Source organism: Rhinatrema bivittatum, chromosome 1 (genome assembly GCF_901001135.1).
Source record: "Rhinatrema bivittatum chromosome 1, aRhiBiv1.1, whole genome shotgun sequence".
Taxonomy (NCBI): domain Eukaryota; kingdom Metazoa; phylum Chordata; class Amphibia; order Gymnophiona; family Rhinatrematidae; genus Rhinatrema; species Rhinatrema bivittatum.
Window position 1 is genome coordinate 346,372,850 of NC_042615.1, and position 21,962 is coordinate 346,394,811.

At 45.1% G+C, this 21,962-nt stretch overlaps 1 protein-coding gene across 1 annotated transcript in view; it reads left to right on the forward strand.

Moving 5' to 3' along the window:
- The window catches only part of WDFY3 (WD repeat and FYVE domain containing 3), a 616,621-nt gene that overhangs the window by 433,115 nt on the left and 161,544 nt on the right, over positions 1–21,962 (forward strand). The window contains 3 exon segments of the mRNA XM_029599364.1: positions 8,513–8,673; positions 10,110–10,339; positions 18,539–18,648. Of these exon segments, the coding sequence (XP_029455224.1) occupies positions 8,513–8,673; positions 10,110–10,339; positions 18,539–18,648 (501 nt within the window).

Here is a 21,962-nt window from a genome sequence, read left to right on the forward strand (position 1 = left end):
AAGTGCAAAGTGATGCACTCAGGGAAAAATTGTTACGCGTCCCGGCCGTGCTAGGCCCACGCCCGGGCCTAATCACCCCGGGAGCTCAGCTGCCAGCTGCGGTTCACCTTCGCTTGCGGCGGTGGGCAGCCGCCTGCAGCCACCTCTTCCACTTCTGCGCGGTTCCTCCTGGCGCCCGGCGGGCCTTCCTACACGGGCCACGGAGTGACGCCGACACCCTACTTCCGCCAGTCTGTGGCTTAGGCGTGCGTGCACGCAACTTGCGCTCTTTTAAAGGGGCCGCAGCAGGAAAGTAGCCCGCGGCCCCAGATGATGACATCACTGGGCCTCTGTATAAAAGGCAGGGCCCAGCCCCTTGATCCCTGCCTTGGCAACAGGTCTCCACGATTGCTTATTCCTGATTCCTGTTCCTGTCTTCGTTCCTGTCTCTGTTCCTGTCATTGATCCTGGTTCCTGTTCCTGCATGTTCCCTTGTCTGTTCCTCGTTCCTCGGACTGATTCTCTGGTATTGACCCCTGCATCACCTGGACTACGTTTGGACTGATTCTTTGGTAATGACCTCTGCTTCGTCTGATCTATCTCCTGGCTCTGACCTCAGCTCTGCTTAAAGTACTGTGCCTTCCTGCCGCCTGCCCTGACTCCAGCTTGCCTTGGACTCTCCTTGTCTCCTACGGACCTGTCCTCTCAGGCTTCGGCCTATCTTTACCTGGATGCCCCCTGTTCTCCTTTGTTCCTGTTGGCGTCTAGGTCTTTGGAACCCTGCCTTGTCCGGACCATCCTCGGCCTTCCAATACCTCTGCTGGTCTCTGGCGTACCCTTGTCTACATCAACTGGGAGTCGTCTCACGGAGGCCTGCCTAAGTCCAGCCGGCCCCGACACCTGAGGGCTCAATCTAAGGGTAATGTGGGCTGGTATTGGCGAAGCTCCAGTTGGCCTCTGTCTCCTAGCCTGCTCCACCACCCAAAGGTGGGGACCCATAGGGCTTGCCCTGCGGGTAGCGCCAACCCCATCTCGGGCCCAAGGGTCCACCATCAGTGCAACAGATTGCCAAGGCCATGGATTTGGCGGAGCCTTCCGCCCTCCAGGCCATTCCTGGCCTGGCCTTGAAGGTACAAGAACAGCAGCGGTTCCTAGAGGCATTGGCCTCCTCTGTCGAACATCTTCACGCTCGACTGATTACTCCCACAAGCGCCACAGCTCTGACATCTGCACTGGTCAGCCCACTGCCTGCAGCCTCACCTACTAGGGCTTTGCTCGCCCTCCCCGCTCCACCCTGTTTTAACGGGGATCCTTGTCTCTGCAGAGGGTTTATTAACCAGTGCTATATGCGGTTTGCTCTGCAGCCTTCCATCTTCCAGGATGAACTGACAAAGGTGACTTTTATTCTTTCTCGTCTGGAAGGCAAGGTGTTGGCTTGGGCTTCTCCCTTATGGGAGCACTCGGACTCTCTCCTGCAAGAATTGTCACGCTTTGTGACCGTCTTCCGTCGGACCTTCGATGATCCTGGCAGGCAGGCTGTGGTCAGTACCCATCTCTACACTTATGTCAGGGTCAGAGACCCCTCAATGACTACACCATTGAGTTTCAGACTCTAGCCACTGAATTGGTGTGACAAGAGGACTGTCTCCGAGCCATTTACTTGGATGGTCTTTCACCCCAACTGAAAAACAAACTCACAGCCCGAGAACTTCTATCCTCTCTGGAGGATTTAATCGACTTAACAGGCCAGATTGATTGCTATGGAGCGATCCTGCTCTCCTCCTGCTATGAAGCCCTCTAGTAGTGGGGTTCAGTCTACCATCAAGTCAGAGGAACCTATGCAGCTGGGTTGTGGGTGCCTTACTCCGGAGGAACGTCTCCAGAGGGACTCCGGCTTGTGCCTGTACTGTGGAGCTTCCGGCCACCACCTCCAGACTTGTCGTAGCTGTCCGGGAAACTCCCGGGCCTAAGTTCGGTTGGGGTCCTGAACTTAGGTACTACTACTCTGGCCCCTCAATTATCCTTGCCAGTCACGCTAACCTGGAACGCCCATTCTTTTCCAACCATGGCTCTAGTTGACTCTGGAGCAGGTGGGAGTTTTATCTTGAAAGACCTGGTACACCTTTTAGGCATACATACTCATGCCATAGAAGTCCCTTTATGGATTGCCTCCATCCATTGTGAACTACTACCTGGGTGGATCTCTCAGATTACAGCACTGTTCGGCTACTCACTGGCACCCTCCACGAGGAGGAGATTGAACTTTTCGTGTTGGAGAAATCCATTCATCCTATAGGCCAAGGGTTGCCATGGCTGCACCATCACTCACCCCAGTTTGACTGGGGAGCTTTGCAGCTCACCGAATGGAGTCCTAATTGTCGCCAACAATACCTGAAGAAGGTGGAGCCTTCGTCTGCAGTTCCCCTTGCAATAGCAGTTTCTGGTCTTCTGCCTCCTTACGGGGACTTCGAGGACGTCTTCTCCAAGCAGAAAGCAGATATCCTTCCACCTCTGCATAAGTTTGATTGTCCGATTGACCTGCTACCAGGTACTACCCCTCCCCGGGGTAGGACTTGTCCCTTGTCTCTGCCTGAAACCTGAGCCATGACTGAATACATCTAGGAAAATTTAGCCAAGGGGTTTATTCGACTGTCCACCTCACCTGCAGGAGCAGGTTTTTTCTTCATCAAGAAGAAGGATGGGTCATTAAGACCTTGTATTGACTACCATGGTCTAAATGCTATCACCCGTAAGGATTGATACCTGTTCCCCCTGATCTCCGAATTGTTTGACCACCTACAGGGCGCTACCGTCTTTACTAAACTGGACCTGCGGGGTGCCTAAAATTTAGTCCGTATTCGCCCAGAGGATGTCTGGAAGACAGCATCTAACACAAGAGATTGGCATTATGAATACCTTGTCATGCCTTTAGGACTTTGCAACGCCCCCGCAGTATTTCAACGAATGATTAATGAGGTCTTTTGCAACCTCTTATACACCAAGGTCATCGCATATCTGGATGATATCCTCATCTTCTCAAAGATCCTGGATTCCCATCGGGCCGATGTCCGCACCATGCTCCAACGGCTTCATGAAAATTACCTGTTTGCCAAATTGGATAAATGTTTATTCGAGAAGTCCAGTTCCTGGGATACATCATCTCCCAACGAGGTTTCACCATGGACCTTAGTAAGCTAAAGGGTATCCGTGACTGGCCCCAACCAGTAGGCCTACGAACACTTCAAAGATTTCTCGGATTCACCAACTACTACCATTATTTCATAGCAAATTACTCTGTGTTGGCCGCACCCCTCACGGCCATGACTAGAAAGGGCAATAATACAAGAAATTGGTCCCTGGAAGCCTTGGCTACTTTCCAAAATGTTAAGAATGCCTTCTTTTCTGGACCTTGTCTGCGCCACCCAGATCCAAGCCACCCTTTCGTCATCGAGATTGATGCCTCGGCTATTGGAGCTGGGGCAGTTCTACGTCAGCATTCCACTCGAGGGACTCTTCTTCCTTCTTTTCCCATAAGTTCTCCAGTACAGAAAAGAATTACAGTATTGGAGACCGGGAATTGCTGGTCATTAAGCTTGCCCTCGAGGAATGGTGCCCCTGGTTGGAAGGCGCACAGCACAAATTCACCATCTATACCAACCACAAGAATCTCAAACATATTTGGCATTCCCAGCATCTTAATGCTCGCCAGGTCCGCTGAGCTTTATTCTTCTCTCGATTTGATTTCAAGCTCTGATCCCATCCGGTGGAGAAGAATCTCTGAGCGGCCACCCTGATGGCATTCAAGAACATCCTGATGGCATTCAAGAAGAACCCAGCCTCATAAATGATCCTACTTGCTTCTGTCTTTCCCTGCCGGAAAAACCATTGTGCCTCGTTGACTCCGAGAGAGGGTCCTACGCTGGGCGCATGACTCCAAACTTGCTGGTCACCCTGGGCACGCTCAGACCTTGGGGCTACTTCAACGTTTCTACTGGTGGCCTACTATGGTTTCTGACATCCATGCTTTTGTGGATTCATGCGTCACCTGTGCCCAGCAGAAGCCTCCAGTTGGCAGTCCTTGGGGCCTTCGCTAGCCGTTGGCTGCACCTGATGAGCCGAGGACTCATCTTTCTACAGACTTTGTCGTAGACTTACCGCCATCCAAGGGAAACACTGTGATCTGGGTCACCATAGACCGCTTCTCCAAGATGGCCCATTTTGTGCCTCTGCCTGCCTTGCCCTCGGTCCCAGAGCTCGCATGTCTCTTTTTTCAACACATGTTTCATCACCATGGCTTGCCCACAGATATCGCCTCAGATAGAGGACCTCAATTCATTGTTCGCTACTGGCGCTCAGTCAACAGCCAGGCCGAGTGCACCAATCGCGCTCTGAAGAACTTCCTGCGGTCTTATTCTAATGATCAACAAGATAATTGGGCAGAGCTCTTACCGTGGACAGAATTCTCACACAATTCCCATGTGGCAGCCGCCACTGGAGCCTCATCTTCTCTATAGTCTATGGCAAACAACCATGGCTTCCCTTGCCAGTGCCTTTGTCAGTGCCTTTCCCGGCAGCTCAGGCCACTGCTAATGCTCTGCAAGGCCTTTGGAATCAGACGAATAAAAGTCTTTGTCAAGCAGCTGCTCAAGCTAAGAAAACCGCCGACTGTCACCGTCGCTCAGCTCCAGAATTCCAGCCAGGCCAAAATTTCTGGTTGAGCATCCGCTATATCTGGCTAAAGTTACCTTCTCAAAGGTTTGCTCCCAGGTACATTGGTCCATTCCCTGTAACCCGGCGTATTGGACCAGTCACCTACCAACTTCGGTTACCACCCACCTCGTGTGTACACAATTCATTCCATGTGTCGCTGCTCAAGCCAGTGATACTTTCTTGGCCATCATGTAAAACCCCTGTACCATCTCCAGTTTCCTTCGAGATCGACACTACATACTGAGTTCAAGAAGTACTGGATGTCCGGAGAAGAGGACGCCGTTGGGAGTACCTTCTTTCATGGGAAGGTTACGGACCTGAGGAAAACTCCTAGGAACCAGCCAGTAACCTCCTTCAGTTCCACCGTGCCCATCCGGGCAAGCCCCGACCTCCAAGAGGGAGGCGTAAAGGGGGGGAGGGGGTACTGTCACGTGTTCCGGCTGTGCTAGGCCCATACCCGTGCCTACTCACCCCGGGAACACAGCTGCCAGCTCCGGTTCACCTTCGCTCGTGGCGGTGGGCAGCCGCCTCCGTCCACGAGTGCTGGCAGCCACCTCTTCTGCTTCTGACTCCTGTGCGGTTTCTCCTGGCGCCTGGCGGGCCTCTCCGCACAGGCAGCGGAGTGACGCCGCCGCCCTACTTCCTCCGGGCTCTGGCTTAGGTGCGCACACGCGCAACCTGCGCTCTTTTAAAGGGGACACACCGGGAAAGTAGCCCGCGGCCCCAGATGATGACATCACTGGGCCTCTGTATAGAAGGCAGGGCCCAGTCACTTGTTCCCTGCCTTGGCAACAGGTCTCCACAATTGCTCATGTACTTGTTGCTCATTTCTGGTTCCTGTCTTCGTTCCTGTCTCTTCTTCCTGTCATTGATCCTGGTTCCTGTTCCTGCATATTCCCTTGTCTGCTCCTTGTTCCTTGGACTAATTCTCTGGTATTGACCCCTGTATCGCCTGGACTATGCTTGGACTGATTCTCTGGTATTGACCCCTGCATCGCCTGGACTACGCTTGGACTGATTCTCTGGTACTAACCCCTGCATCGCCTGGACTACGCTTGGACTGATTCTCTGGTACTGACCCCTGCATCGCCTGGACTACGCTTGGACTGATTCTCTGGTCCTGACCAGGCTTCAGAATATCTTTACCTGGATGCCCCCTCTTCTACTTTACCCCCTGTTCTCCTTTGTTCCTGTTGGCGTCTAGGTCTTTGGAACCCTGCCTTGTCCGGACCGTCCTTGGCCTTCCAATACCTCTGCTGGTCTCTGGCATACCCTTGACTACATCAACTGGGAGTCGTCTCACGGAGGCCCGCCTAAGTCCAGCTGGCCCCGGCACCGAGGGCTCAACCTAAGGGAAACGTGGGCTGGTATTGGCGAAGCTCCAATCGGCCTCCGACTCCTAGCCTGCGCCGCCAGCCGCGGTCGGGACCCGTAGGGCTTGCCCTGCGGGTAGCACCAACCCCACCTCAGGCCAAGGGTCCACCATCAGCGCAACAAAAATAATTCTAACTACAGGTACAAAATACTGGGTTCTGTATTAGGAGTCACCATCCAGGAAAAGATCTTGGAGTCATTAAAAATCTCAGCTCAGTGTGCAGTGGTAGGCAAAAGCAAATAGAATGTTAAGAATTGTTTGGAAAGGAACGGAGAATGTAATACTTCCATACTGATCCATGGTTCAATTGCATCTTGAGTATTGTGTGCAATTCTGGTTGCCCCATGTCAAGAAAGATACAGAAGAACTAGGAAAATAACAGAGAAGGGCAACACAAATTATAAAGGTGATGGAGTGGCTCCCTTGTGGAAAAAGGCTAAATAAGACTCTTCAGTTTGGAAAAGACACGACTGAGAGGGGATATGATAAAGGTTTATAAAATCATGATTGGGTTGAAACAGGTAAAGAGGGAGCAGTTATTTAACATTTTAAATAAAACTAAGACTAGGGGACACTTCATGAAATTAACAGGTAGCAGAACTGAAACAAATCAGAGAAAATATGTTTTTAAACGATGCAGAATCAAGCTGTGTAATTTGTTGCTGCAGGATGTGGTCAAGGCGTTTAGCACAGCAGGGTTTAAAAGAGGTTTGTACAAGTTCTGGAGGAAATGTCCATATACCATTATTAGCCAGGTAGACTTGGTAAAGCTGCTATTTAGCCTTAATTATGAAGAAGAATATTTGGACCTATACCTTGGGATCCTGCCGGATAATAGTGACCCAGATTGGCCACTGTTGGAGGCAGAATGCTTAGCTTGATGGACCTGGACCTATGGTTTGACCCAAAATGACACATTTTATGTTCCCTCAGTGTGACCCTCAATGAAGAGACAAGGCAAACAATCAACATTTTTGAACCACTCGACTGTTATATACTCTGAATAATGGAGGTTTCAGCAAGCTGGTATAACTTTTGGCTGAGAATGGACTAACGCCAGTCCACTCAATCATTAATCCCAAAGGTTCCACATTTTTTTAGTTTTATTTTGGGGTGACATGTCGAGGTGCTGATTCTTCAGATATTATTTATATTTAATGCACTTAAAAAATGTTGAACCAGATCCAGAGAAGAGTTCTTAATATTTTAGAGCTTGGTTCATGCTATGTAATATAGAGACTTTATTGGATGAGTCTCTGATTCATGCAGCAAGGTTGTGTCTGAGCAAGAGTCTCACTCCCCCAGGAGTGCAAACTGTCCCTTTAATTTGGTGTTCTACCTCAAGAATATTCTTGAAACTCCTCATTTTCACTCTGTCCGCTCTTTACAATATAAATGTCTACATCTTCGAATCAAGATTCCACGTTCTTCCATCGAAATCCCTCTTACTGCCTGCTTTATCTTTCTTTCCATCCTTGTCATCATCATTTCACTCTAGCCCTCCCTCCTTTGTTAATTAGTCATTCTCCAGTTAGTCATGCCATGGCCTAGTCTCTATTGCTCAGTTGTTATGTTGTTATTGAACCCCCTTTGCTGTTAATTTTTATTTTATGTTCTTAGGGCTGGCTAAGCACTTTAATTGTGCCCTATAAATATACATGAACTAAAAATGGAAAACATTTTGAAAATAATAACAAAACTGCACCGCCCCAAGCTCCAGTCCCCAAAATAGGAACAGATGGTCACATAAGTGATTACAACAGTGTTTGAATTCTAGGACTGGGTGACACTTCAAGAAACTTCATTGGTAGCAGATTTCAAACAAGTTTTAGAATGTATTATTTTTTTCAGGCAATGCCCCATTAAGCTGTGAAAGCTGGAGGGATGTGGTGGTTTAAGTAGCATAGCTAGGTTTAAATAAAGGTTGGACACATTCTGGAGGATAGATCTTTTCATAACTTTTCTCTAGGCAAGCTTATGGATCCTCATCTTTTACTGCTGGAAGTCATGTCATCAGCAGTGTGGCACTATGATTTTTAAGCTCTAACTTAGACAATAATTCTGTCAGATCTAAGACAGGCATTCTGAATCAAAGCTGTCCCCTAAGGGCTTCTTGGTGTAGTGGAAAACTAGTAACTTTGATGAAATTTGAACAAGTAGCTTATAGGATGTTTGTTTTCAGTGTTTGCATTTCTCAGAATTGTTTATCTTGGTGAGAGACAGCACTGGGAATTAGCTTCTGTGCATTGGCCGTGACTGGCAAAAGAGCGCCATAATGAGGTTTTTGGTGCAAACTGGTACACAAACAAAATATACAAACAAAATTACAAATTCAAGGCAGGCTTGTTACAGGAAATTTGTGGGATAGCTTTTTGTAGCCTCAAATTTTTACGTAACGCACGTAGAGTTTTGTTGCTTATATAAAGTTGCTGTCATCTCTGCACACAGGCGAAGATGCTTCTCTACCCATTACCAGCGGAGGAAGTTACCAGGTGCTGGTGAACAATGTGTTCTATTTCTCTCAGCGTGTGGTGGATAAACTTTGGCAGGGCATGTTCAACAAGGAGTCGAAACTTGTGGTAGACTTCGTAATCCAGCTAATTGCACAGGTATTGCTCGTGCTTTGTTGTCTGTCGGGATGATAAAATGCTTTCAGTGGCAGCCGCAGCATTTCAGAGGGGAAGCTATTTGCTAGGCAGATTCTAAGAAAGTACCTGGATCAGGGGTGGCCAAGTGCGTTCCTCAAGAACTACAAACAGATCTGGTGTTCAGGATATCCATAATGAATGTGCCTGAGAGAGATTTGATACAGTAGAAGCAATGCATTCAAATCTAGGCCGTGCATATTCAAGGTGGATATCCTGAAAACCAGACCTGTTTGTAGCTCTTGAGGACTGGAGCTGGCCACCCCTAAAAATGAGATAGGTATTTAATTCAGATTTTAATAGGCAACAATCATCATCATCATCATCATTGTATGATTTAGTCTCACTTTTTCTCTTTTGGAAATAACATGAGAAGAATTCAAGTGAAATACATTTATTATAATACCAATGTTGGAAAGCAAAATTAACCTAGCAAAATTATCCAAAAATAGATGAAATGTTTTCTGAATTTTACCCTGATGTACAGTTGTGACATTATTAAGATGTTTGTGAAATCTTTTAACAAAAATAGAAAGATCTCACATGCGAATTGGCATTCTGAAGGTGTTGCATCTGTTCATGCTTTCATCAAAATCTGAGATATGTATAAAAATATTTTATGTACTATATGTAATAGCCTCATGTTTTCATGAATATAATTGCAGAGTAAAGACTGAAACTGAATTTGCATCTTAAAGAGATGCAGTAAATGGCTACAGTTTAGTTTCTTGCTGAAACAATAAGACCGTGAATGGGATGATATTTCATTTGCAGAAGCTATTCCAGTGGTTCCCAAACCTGTCCTCTTGGGACCCTCAGCCAGTTGGGTTTTCTGGATATTGGAATATTGGATATGAGATATTCGTATATAAAATCACGTGCAGATATATCTCATGCATATTAATTGTGGATATCCTGAAAACATAACTGACTGTGGAGACCCTAAGGATAGATTTTGAAACAACTGAGCTGACCTAAATTCTTGCTTCCCAAAGAGTTCTCTTTGCATACAGCATTCTAAACTTTCTCCAGACTTTTGTCCCAATGAAAAGTAATGGGAGGTATAGGTTTTATGAGACATTTAAGCATGCATGCTTTCAGTATAACTACTTATTAAATGGCATCCTCCTCTAGACCTAATAACATCCATAGAAGGTTAATAGGTATTTTAAAATGTATGTTATTGGCCATAAAGATTTCTAAAATGTCGAATTTGGAGCCTCCTGGCTTTTATTTATTTTATTTAGGTGAAATGTTGAAAATACCTTTTTATTAAATAAAAGGTGGCATGTTTTATGTCAATAGAGTCATTGCAGTGTTGCTTTATAATTAAAAAAAAAATCTTTTGGGAATTTCACTCTCCTTTCTTTACTAGTTTATTCATATTTCTTTTTATTTAGTCAAAAAGAAGATCTCAGGGGTTATCACTGGATGCTGTTTATCACTGCCTGAATAGGACTATTTTGTACCAGTTTTCAAGAGCCCACAAAACTGTTCCCCAGCAAGTCGCTGTTCTTGATTCCCTGCGTGTGCTCACCGTAAACAGAAACCTGATTCTGGGACCTGGAAACCATGACCAGGAGTTCATCGGTTGCTTGGCTCATTGCCTGATTAATCTGCATGCAGGAAGGTGACTTGTCTTATATTATTATATATATGGATATGGATAATAGATAATCGTGTGCTTAGTGCGGCAAGAGGGCTGTGGCAACTCCTCAGGCTTGAAGGAGGCCTACACATCGGGCCACATATCCTCTGGGGGAATTTCACCAGGTGACAGCTAAAGAGCTGAGGAAAAATGTATGAACTCTCTGGGAAGTTCTGTACTTTAATACTATTTAGAGTTAAAATATGACTAGGACTGAATCTAAACCCTCATAAGAGAGAGAGAGATAACCCCATTGAATAAATAACTCAGACAAAGTGATATATTTTGGTTATTTATTCAACATAAAGATTCAACAGTAAATATCTTCTTGTGAAAACATATGTGACCCTCTTCATTCAATAATTGGTGGTATCTCCTTGAACAGCAATAACTTCAACTAAACATTTCCTGTAACTGTTAAGCAGTCTCTTGTATTACCCTTCAGGAATTGTGGCCTATTCTTCCATATGGAACTGTTTCATCTCTGTGACATTTGGGGGCTTCCTTGCATGAACAGTTCGCTTCAGGTCTTGCCACAAGCTTTCAATAGGGTTTAGATTGGGACTTTGACTTGGCCAGTCCAAAGCATGAAACCTCATCTTCAGCCATTCTGTAATAATATATTTACTTAAATGATTAGAGTTGTTGTCTCATCTTCAGCTTATGGATGGATGGTCTGACATTTTCCTCTAGAATTTTCAGATGTAAAGCAGAATTCATGGTTCCTGTTCATACCCCAGATTAGTCCAGACAAGTGGGGCTTTGCATCCCTACCAGCAGATGGAGGCAGAAAACCAAAACTTTGAGGCACTGCTACATATCCGAGAGTGCCACCTGCAGTCCCTCAGTATTTCTCTGTCTCCAGCAGAAGGTAGAGGTGCATCACCTGCAGTCTGCAGTCCTAGGGAGTAAAAGGAGAATCAGTGAGAAGGACGATTCCCAAGAGGACAGCTCCCCGAGGTGTTAGGTTCCTTTGTGGGCCACCCCTTGGGTAGAGCAGGGTGAGCGGGGTTTGGTTATCTCTGTCATAGCTCGGCCCTTATCTTTAGGGGGAGTGTCAGTCGGGTCTTGGTTCCCTCACCCCCCTCTGGATCCCTGCCACGCTCAGGGATCAGCTTCCTCCAGCCAGAAGCAGGAAAGTATTTAGTTTTAATCCCTTTTCTTGCTTTCTGTTTGCCGGTGTGTGTTTCTTTAAAAAAAAAGAAGATGATAGAACACAGGCGCATGTTTGAAGCAGTGCTTGGGCAGCCAATCGCAGAGGTGGGCGGGGCCAAATTGCCGAGTTTTCGGGGCTGGGTGTCAGCACAAGACAGCGCCGCCAACCGTGTTCACAGGCAGGGGCTATTTTTAGGCCCGATTGTGCAGCATGGCACCTTCCGTACAGCGCGGGAAAGTTTGCTGCAGCTGTGGGGGTGAAGCGGCTATACCTCAGCGCAGCTGCGTTTTGCCCTGAGTGCATTTACGGCTGGGGTGGGGGGGGGGGGGGGGGTTGGAACCTCCCCGGGGATCACAGGGGACTGGTGCCTCGGGGGCTTCGGGTCTGGTGCAGGAGGCCCCAGGGGAGCCTCAGGACATGGTGGCCATTTTAGCTCTTTGTGGTAGGAGCCAGGCTTTGGCTGGGAAGCCTCGGGATTACATTCCCATGCTTTTTTCTGCGAATTAGACCCCTGTCCATGACAGGGAGGGGGAGGGTGACCAGGAGAACGTGGATCCGGATCAGTGTTCTACTGATTCGGAGCAGTTCTCCACTGATTTTGTCCTGCTGCTCCATAAAGCCTATTTGGCCAAAAAGGAGGCAGGATCCAAGCGGCGGCTCCCTAGGAAGACTTGGGGGAGGGTCTAAGAAACCTAGAGAGGAGAAACAAAAGGGTTGCTGGGACTCAGACGGCCCATGGATGGGGATGGGGACTCGACGGATGGTGTGGACAACCCCGATCAGCTACAGGGAGGTCCGGTGGATCCAGATAAAGAACTTGACAAAGTATTGGGGGACTCAATGCAGGATTCCGATGACATCCTGGTGGCCGAGAGGAATGAACTGCATCCTCTAATTCCCCGGGTTTTTAAGGCGTTGGATATCAAAGTCACACAGGAAGACTGCAACAATGAGGGAGTGAACCCAGTCCTGAAAGGGCTATGAGGTCCATCTAAGGCTTTCCCTTTGCCCAAGAAGGTGAAGAAGTTGGGGGATCAGGAGTGAGAATCTCCTGAGGTGGGCCTTAAAGTTGCCTGGAAGATGGCTAAGTTATATCCCTTGCCGGAACAGACTTGACAGTTGTGGTAGGTTCCTAAGGTAGCTGCGGCCATGTCCGTGGTGACCAGGAAGACAACCATCCCAGTAGCAGGTGTGGCCATTTTGAAGGATGTACAAGATCAGAAGCTGGAAATTTTGCTGAAGAGGCTGTTTGAGGTTTCAGCCTTAAGCCTTCGTGTGGCAGTTTGCGGAAGCTTAATGCAGTGGGCTTGCTTGTGCAGGGTTCAGAAGGCTCACGAGAAGGGGGCATCGAGTGAGGCTGCTCAGGCTGCCCGCTTGGAAGCAGGAGTTGCTTATGTGGTAGATGCACTTCAGCCAGAAATATGGTCTTGGCTGTTGCAGCGCAGAGACTACTGTAGTTGTGAAATTGGTCCGCGGACGTGTCGTTGAAGGCCCAGCTGAGTAAACTTCCCTTTAAGGGCAAGTTGCTGTTCAGAGAGGACCTAAAGCAACTGATGAAGCAGTTGGGGGAGTCAAAGGGAAATAAGTTGCCAGAGGACAAGAAGACCACCAAGAAGTCTTTTCCATTGTGTACTCATTTTCGAGACGTGAGAAGATTTTGTTCAAGCAGAATTTCCGTCCTGCGGCACAAAAGCAAGGCACAGGTAGGCAACAGTCCTTTTGAGTGCAACGTTGTCCTCCCCAGAACAGTGGCACTCAGGGGGAGGTGGAAGTAAGATTGGCCAATGAAGGCAAGCTGGTCCACTCCTCTCCAGAAGCTATCAGAGGGAGGCTTTCCCTTTTTTACAGGGAGTGGGCCAGGATCACGTCTGACCAGTGGGTGCTGGAGGTGGTGAGAGACTGCTATGCCTTAAAATTTTCTCGGCCACTCAGATACGCCTTTGTGATCTCCTGCTGTATTTCCCACCTCAAGTGGGAGGCGGTACGGGACACGTTACCGAGGTTGCAGTTGCTGCGAGCCATCGTTCCAGTACCCCTTCAGGAAAGGGGACAGGGTAGATACTCTGTGTACTTCGTGGTTCCCAAAAAGGAGGGGACTTTTCACCCCTTCCTCGATCTGCAGAGGGTCAGTGCTGCCCTCCAGGTGCCTCGTTTTTAGATGGATACATTACAGACCATGATAGCGGCTATATGCAAAGGGGAGTTTCTGGCGTCATTGGATCTGACAGAGTCCTATCTCCATGTTCCCATAAGGGCCAATTACCAGAGTTCTCGGAGGTTCATGGTCCTAGGGGAGCATTTCTAATTTCAGTCCCTCCCTTTTGGATTGGCAACAGCTCCGCAGATATTCACAAAGGTGATGCTAGTGGTGGCAGCAGCTCTCAGGAGAGAGGGAATCCTGGTGCATCCTTATCTGGACGATTGGCTCATCAGGGTGAAGTCAGAGTTGGAGTGTCATGGTTCAGTTTGATGAGTGATGCAGCTCCTGGACTCATTGGACTGGGTGATGAACCTGGCAAAAAGTAATTTGTAACTGTCCCAGTCATTGGAGTACCTGGGGGCTCAATTCGATACCCAGATAAGGAGGTTTTTCTGACCACGGACAGAGTGGTCAGGTGCTATGTCTTCTGTGGCTTTTGATTCCCAGAGTAGGACTATTTGCAGATTCTGGGCTCTATGGCTTCTACTCTCGAGTTAGTTCCATGGACATTTGCTTATGTGCGAGTGTTGCAGAGGGCTTTGTTATCCCGATGGAATCCACTTTTGGAGGAGTTTCAGCTTCCTTTACCTTTTCAGGGGGATGCCAGGTCCAGTCTCTCCTGGTGGTTGTCTCGGACCAATCTGGAGAGAGGGACGGACCTGGAGGTGCCTGACTGGGTGGTTGTGATGATAGATGCCATTTGTCAAGGAAGATCAGCCCAAGGTCAGTGGTCGCCGGAGGAGGCGTCCTGGTCTATCAATCATTTGGAGACCAAAGCAGTTCGCAAGGCCTTGCTGTCTTTTCTTCTGCTCATTCAAAGAAGATCAGTGTGAGTATTTTCGGACAGTGTGACGATGGTAGCATACATCAACCACCAAGGCAGTACAGAGTCAGGAGATGCAGGACCTGTTCATTTGGGTGGAAAGCCATTTAGCAAGAATAGCTGCATCACATGTGGAAGGTGTGGACAACGTGCAGGCTGATTATCTCAGCAGACAGCGGTTGGATCCCGGGGAATGGGAGCTGTCGGTGGAGGCTTTTCCCTAATCCAGGCCAGATGGAGCAGGCCTGAGTTGGACCTCATGGCGGTGCCCGGGAATGTGAAGGCAGACTGATTCTTCAGTCGCAGGTGAGAAATCGGCTCCAAGGGTATTGACGCCATCTCTGAGCCATAACCAATAGAAATGTTTCTGTATGTGTTTCCAGCATGGTCTCTCATAGGGAGAGTGTTGCGCCACATCGATCTTCATCTGGGCAGGGTGATTCTGGTGGCCCCCAAATGGCCACATCACCTGTGGTTTGTGGATGGAAGATCTGTTTAATCTTAATTATCCACCATTGATATCTAGCATATTAAAGGAGTTGGAGAAGTAGGAAAGATATATCTTGGTTGGGTAAAATAACTGCATTTAAAATGAACATCTTACTAGGGATGTGCATTCGTTTGCGATAAAATAGAAAATAGAGACGATATTTCCTATTTCGTCGCATTTCGGGGGGGGGGGGGGGGGCAGACGAAATGATAAGAAAACCCACGAAATTTTATGTGGTTTTCTTATCGTTTTTTTGGGGGGGAGAAGGGGCACCAAAAAAAAAAAACCCCGACTCACTCTCCCAACCCCCTAAGATTTGTCCGACCCCGCCCCAAGACTTTTTGAAAGTCCCTGGTGGTCCAGCTGGGTCCGGGAGTGATCTCCCCCTCTTGTCCCATCGGCTGCCACTATTCAAAATGGCGCCGATGGCCTTTTGCCCTTACCATCTGTCAGGGGCTATCGGTGCCTTTGGTCGGCCCCTGTCACAAGGTAGGAGCAATGGATGGCCCACACCATTTTTTTAAGATGGTGCCAGCCTTCCATTGCTCCTACCATGTGACAGAGGCCGGCCAATGGCACCGATAGCCTGTCACATGGTAAGGGCAAAGGGCATCAGCGCCATTTTGATTACTGGCAGCCGACAGCCCGAGAGTGGGAGATCGCTCCCAGGACCCCCGCTGGACCACCAGGGAATTTTGGCAAGTTTTGGGGGGGTCAGGAGGGTTGGGGGGTTGCAATTAATTAAATTTGAAGGGTTGGTTTGGGTTTTTATTTATTTGTTTATTTAGTTATTTATTTATTTATTTATTTGTCAGCCCCGTTTAATTAATTAAATTGGAAGGGGCGGGTTTCGGGGGCGGCCAAATTAAAATCGACCCGAACCGCGGGAAAATGAAATTTCCCTCGGCGGTCTGATAACAAAGGCTGAAGCAAAAGGTTCAGCCGAATCACATCTCTACATCTTACCACAATTTTGTTATTTATTTCAGACTTTGCCAGTCCGAGTACTAAATAGCATGCTTAAATTGTGGCAAAGGCATATTTTCAATTATATTTGGCAGCACATACCATCCAAGGTTGCCTGCAGAGTGATGTATCAACCAAAGCTTCGGAGAGGTTTGGGAGTTCCGAATATTGTATGGAACTATGTAGCCTCTCAGCTACGAGCAATAGTGGATTGGAATAGAAAGGTTGAGTTGATACAATGGGTGAATCTGGAACAATCTCTAGTGGGCCTAATGGCCCTGCTTGCTTTAGTTTGGCAATCCAAGAAGACGTGGCAGCCACTTAAGGTTGTGCCTCCCACTATGGCCAATACTTTGAGCATTTGGAATCGGTGTCACACTAGAAAAGTGGGTCAGAGAGATTATTTCTTCAGCTCTTCACTCTTCCATAATACTGCATTTTTACTGGGCTTGTCCTTGAGTAGCTGGAAGGAACTGGAAGGAGCAAGGGGAGCATATTTGGTGGGGGAGGGGGAGAGAGGTAACATACTGAGTTTTGATTCTTTGATGAGCAAATAAGTTACCCATTGGAGAACATTTTGCCTATGTACAGATCAGGCATTTTCTGGATTCAGAGAATATAAAGAATAATTTACTAATGGGGAAATCTTTTATGGAATATTTATGGAACACTGCTATTCAAAATATTATGCTCTATTAAACCAAGAGCTAAAGGAACCACATTCACATGTAAAGGTATGGGAGGGGGATTGGAGTCTGCTTTATCTGAAGAAAAGTGGGACCTTTCCTTTTTACATATAGGAAAATGTTCCATCTCTGCCGTTATTGTAGAAAATAGTTACAAGGTGCTGCTGCTGCGCTGGTATTTAACACCTGAGTGATTACACAAAGCTTTCTCGCATGTGGATGACAAATGTTGGAGAGGCTGCAATACTGTGGCATCCTTTTATCACATTTGGTGGGAATGTGAGATTAACAACAGGTTTTGGGGGGGAATTTGTTTCTCTTATTCAATCTATAACCAGTGTGAATGACATTAATTCTCCTAAGTATGCCCTGCTGAACATTCCAGCATTACAGACCGAGAGACACGCGCAGCTTCTTGTATAACAGATCTTTCTAGCTGCTCGATGCGAGATAGCCCTCTTTTGGCAGAAATCGGAAACAGCTCCTTTAGCTCCTGTTGTTAAGCGAATTGATCAAGTGTGTCACTTAAGTAAGTTATACCCGCCTTGAAGCAACATTCTGTTTCTAAGTTTGACTTGATCTGGTCCCCATATATATTGTAGGTTAGGGAAAGATGACTCTGTTGCTTTCCCTCTTTTGGGAACGTGATGTCATTGACTTTCATCCTGTTTCCTTGTTACTGATGCGTACCATCGGGTTTCTCATACTATTATGAATCTGATTGTGGTGTTATTGCAACTCGTGCTGGAGGGGGAAATGGGGGCTGTTGGGATACATACATACATATTTATTTATTTATTTAGGTGTTTTATATACCGTCATTCCAAAAGAAGATCATAATAATCATATCCTTTTTCAGTTTTCACAATCTGGGTTAATACTCATATTTTGGGCCAACAATACATCAGTAATTGGATTCTAGGACCTATTCATTCATTCGTTTCCTAGGTCAACATAACATTGTGTACAAGTTCTAATTCTGCTTGTGTTACACTTTATATAGCTCTGTACTATACTAATTGCTCGTTATACTATTAATATCACTGGTCCTGACAGTGAATTTATTGGCTTATTGTTTTATGTTAAGTCATAAGCATTTCTAAAGAGCCACGTTTGAAACTCTTTCTTCCTGTTATCAGACGTAATGACTCTGGAAGGGAGTTCCAGAACTTAGGGCCTGCTATGGAAAACATTTGGTTTCTTATTTGTGTTAGGTGTTGTGGGTACCATTAGCAGCCCTTTATTTTGGGATCTTAGTGCTCTCTTTAGCGTGTGCTGTTGAAGTGTCACTCTTAATAGGCTTGGGTTAATGTTGTTGATGAGATTTATGACTAGAGTTAATACTGTGTAATGAATTCTGGATTGTACCAGAAGCCAGTGCAGTGCTATTAGCGAAGGGGTGATGTGCTCAAATTTTCTTGTCCCTGGAAAGAGTCTCGCAGAAGCATTTTATAGTAATTGTAGTGGTTTTAGTAATCCTGCAGGAAGTCCTAGTAAAAGTGAGTTGCAGTAATCTAAGTTTGAAAATATTAGTGTTTGTAATACAGTATGAAAATCATGGATTGTTAGTAGTGGTTTCAGCCGATGTAATATTCTTGGCTTGAAGTATCCTGTTCTTATTCATTTATTTATATGTTTTTTTCATTCTGAAATTCTCATCTAATATATATATATATATTTATAAATACCAGAATTGTGTTACAATGTTTTCTCTTTCTTGACTTTCTGGTTATGTATCACATGTGGTGACACAAAATTTAAATAAAAATTATAAAAAGAATTCAGCACCAACCAAAACATCATCCTGCTAGTTTTCCATCCTTTTGTACATCCATTCTAATCTTGTTCAAATATTCACAGCAACGTGGAAGGATTTGGCCTGGAAGCAGAAGCCAGGATGACCACGTGGCACATTATGATCCCTTCTGACATTGAACCGGATGGAATCTACAACCAGGATGTTAGTGAAGGTAACTCCTTACTCTCTCTTAATTCAGCCAGCAAGTATTTTTAATGATAAAGACTGTGGTTTGGGGACCCTATTGCTTCTAGAAAGTAAACAGAGAGAAAAGCACAATTTGCTGTGAGCCGCAAAAGTTGCAGCAGGATGAAGTTTGAATAGGGCAGGCGTTTTGTTTTCTCAAAAATAAAGCACAATCAGTGAATGTAATAAAGCTCATGAAGACTTTATTCAGACATTTTAAGACTGCTCGTTTTCATGGCTGTCCCTAGAGTTTTAAAATAGATTTGTTTATAAAATGAGCATAGAAGAAACCAGATGAACCCTGCTACATGTAAATTAGATATTATTCAGGTCCATTTAAAAATAAATGTTGAAGGCGGTAATGGCTGAATATAAACTTCATAGAGAATAATTTTCAAAGCTATTTTCGCAGATAATACTGGGTTTTATATGTGTAAATAGTTATACTAAAACAGCCCAGGACTTTGTGCATGCAAAAGTGTATGTGTAAATCTGCTATGTAAACTGTAGAGAGTTGTTCCACAGTGGAGTTGGAACTTCAGTGCATGGTTTTTGATTTTTTAAATGTATGCAAATAAGTTAACCCCAACCTCTGAAGATCGGGTGTAACTTTATGTGAAGTAATGTGTGCAAAACAACTTTTGTTCTTATTTTTTCATTTCATTTTTTTTTCTTTATTAATTTTGTTATGTTTTATTTTGTTTGGATTTATTGTGCAATTAATTCAAATGAAACAAACAAAAAAAAATAAAACCAAATGCATATGCCTGATATGCACATGCTCGGCTAGTTACCTGACTATTTTCAAAATGAACTTTTGTGCATTAAGGGGTCGATTTTCAAACCAGCACGTGCACATGGATGCGCCGATTTTATATCCTCTTGTGCATGTGAGGGCGGTGTGCACAGGGGGCCAAATTTTCCATTAATGTATGCGGTGACATAATCGATTCTCCAATACGGTAACTACAACAGGGGTACTCTACCTGTCCTTAACCCAAAACTATCTATCAACACATAAGGACATACATATGTTTATTCTCACAAATATCTCATATCCTCTTGTACTAATTATTTTTTCATTTTTTATATAATTAGTTATATTTATGGAATTACTTAATCCTATTTCTTAATACATCATAATCAATTCTCAAAATAGCATAAATTAATTTAAACAATATTCCAAAAATAATGTTTGCTAAAAAATGATATATTAACCATTTGAATTAAATAATTTCAAATTTATTTATCTTCATTTGCAAGCAACTATCTTAACATGTGGATACCCTAAACATCCCCAAAATATTCATAAATATACATAACATATACCCATAAAATACATATATCCATTCATTCGTACCATACACACTAACTTAAAATACCCACCCATCATATTGCATATTTCCCATAAACATTTATAATGAGAAAATTCAGTACACGAGTATTACAAAAATACAACTTCAGACATCAATTTCATACATTTTCAATATTATTATCTTTTTATAACACATTGAGTGTTAAAAAATCCCGCTGTGTTCAATGGCTATTGCAGTTACAATCCCCGACAAAGACCTTGTTTCGCAATTAAGCTTCTTCAGGGGTAAATCTTGGCATCGTTCACTCTTTCAACCCCAATATATAGCCCATTCAAAGGATGATCTAAACACAATTCATTCCTTCAATACCCAATACCACGGGGATCCAATTCTCCGTTGTACTGAATTATCCTTTATTTCACCGGTATCCACACACCAATCTGTGATACCACAATATCAAATAAATTTCAACCAAATTCCCGTCCAGGGATTCACAACATTTAAACCATTCTCCTTATGACAGAGGAAGCCAACTTCACATAGCCACTTTCCCAACACTCACAATTTATTAGTTTCCAAATATCTTTATATCAATGTGGCAGGACATCTGTGCAAACAACCATCCGTCAAAGGATCAAAACGCCGTCAGGCAACGGCTGAAGAAATTTTTGGAATATTGTTTAAATTAATTTATGCTATTTTGAGAATTGATTATGATGTATTAAGAAATAGGATTAAGTAATTCCATAAATATAACTAATTATATAAAAAATGAAAAAATAATTAGTACAAGAGGATATGAGATATTTGTGAGAATAAACATATGTATGTCCTTATGTGTTGATAGATAATCGATTCTCCCCCAGTTCCCTCCCATTCTGTTCCAGTTAAGGAGAGGGCTGGGAGGGAACTTCCCTATCCCCCTGCCTAACCTTCCTTCCTTTCTCCTCTCCACCCCGACCCCTAACTATCTACCCAAAATTTTTTTATTTTTCTACTTACTGCCAGCCAGCCTCTGCCCTGCCCCACCCCTCCCCACCAGGGCCATGCCCCCTGTGGAGAAGTCCGGCACTTCTGCGCGTAACAATGGTTACGCGTGCGGCTGGGCCTGTTCTAAAATGCACGCGGTGTGCGCAAGACCCAGCCACTCGCGTAACCCCTGTTTGTTATGTGCGTGGGCCTTTGAATATTTGGGCTTAAGTTTGCTTTGAAAAAACTTGGTAAAGTCTGATTATATGATATACATGCAGACTTTACCATTATGAAGCTGTTTAAAAATTACCCTTATATTGAGAATTGCTACACATGCTGAGCAAATAATAAAAGTAGGAAAACTGAATGGTATTTAACAGTTTACTGCTGGGAGGAAGGGCAAACCTGCAAACCATAAATAGTGATATGCCATGGGGCTTTACTGAGGGAGCTGGACTATGTATGCTGTGCTGCATGCTGGCAGAGAACATGCAAACACATACAAGATTTAAACACCAGTCTGCATAAAAACATGCCATTTCATAGAAAACCCTGCTTCTTTAAATTGGCAAATTGTTAAAAAAAAAAACAAAACAAAAAACACCACCACCCTAATAGTTACTTAATTGGAAACTGCTTTCAGGCTGTTCGGTTTAGAGGCTGATATCTCTCTCTGTTTCTCTCTCTCTCTCTCTCTCTCTCTCATGGTGTCTTGGCCCTTTCAATTTCCTAATTACCTTTGCCTGGCTCCCAGGCCAAATTCTCTTAAAATTACACTTCCCATCTGATTTTGTTGCAGAATCACAGCTGCTCCCCTCTGGTTTCTAGAACTCTCTTTGAAGGCCAGCTATCCAACATTCATGACAGACATATATGCTCTCTTAAACTTACAGCACTGAAAAGTGTGTGGTTACAAACTTGCGGGGTTGCCTCTTAAGGCAGCACTTTGGACATATTATAATCCACCTATGATAAATTTACATAGTTGTAGTATTCAATCATTTCTCCTCCC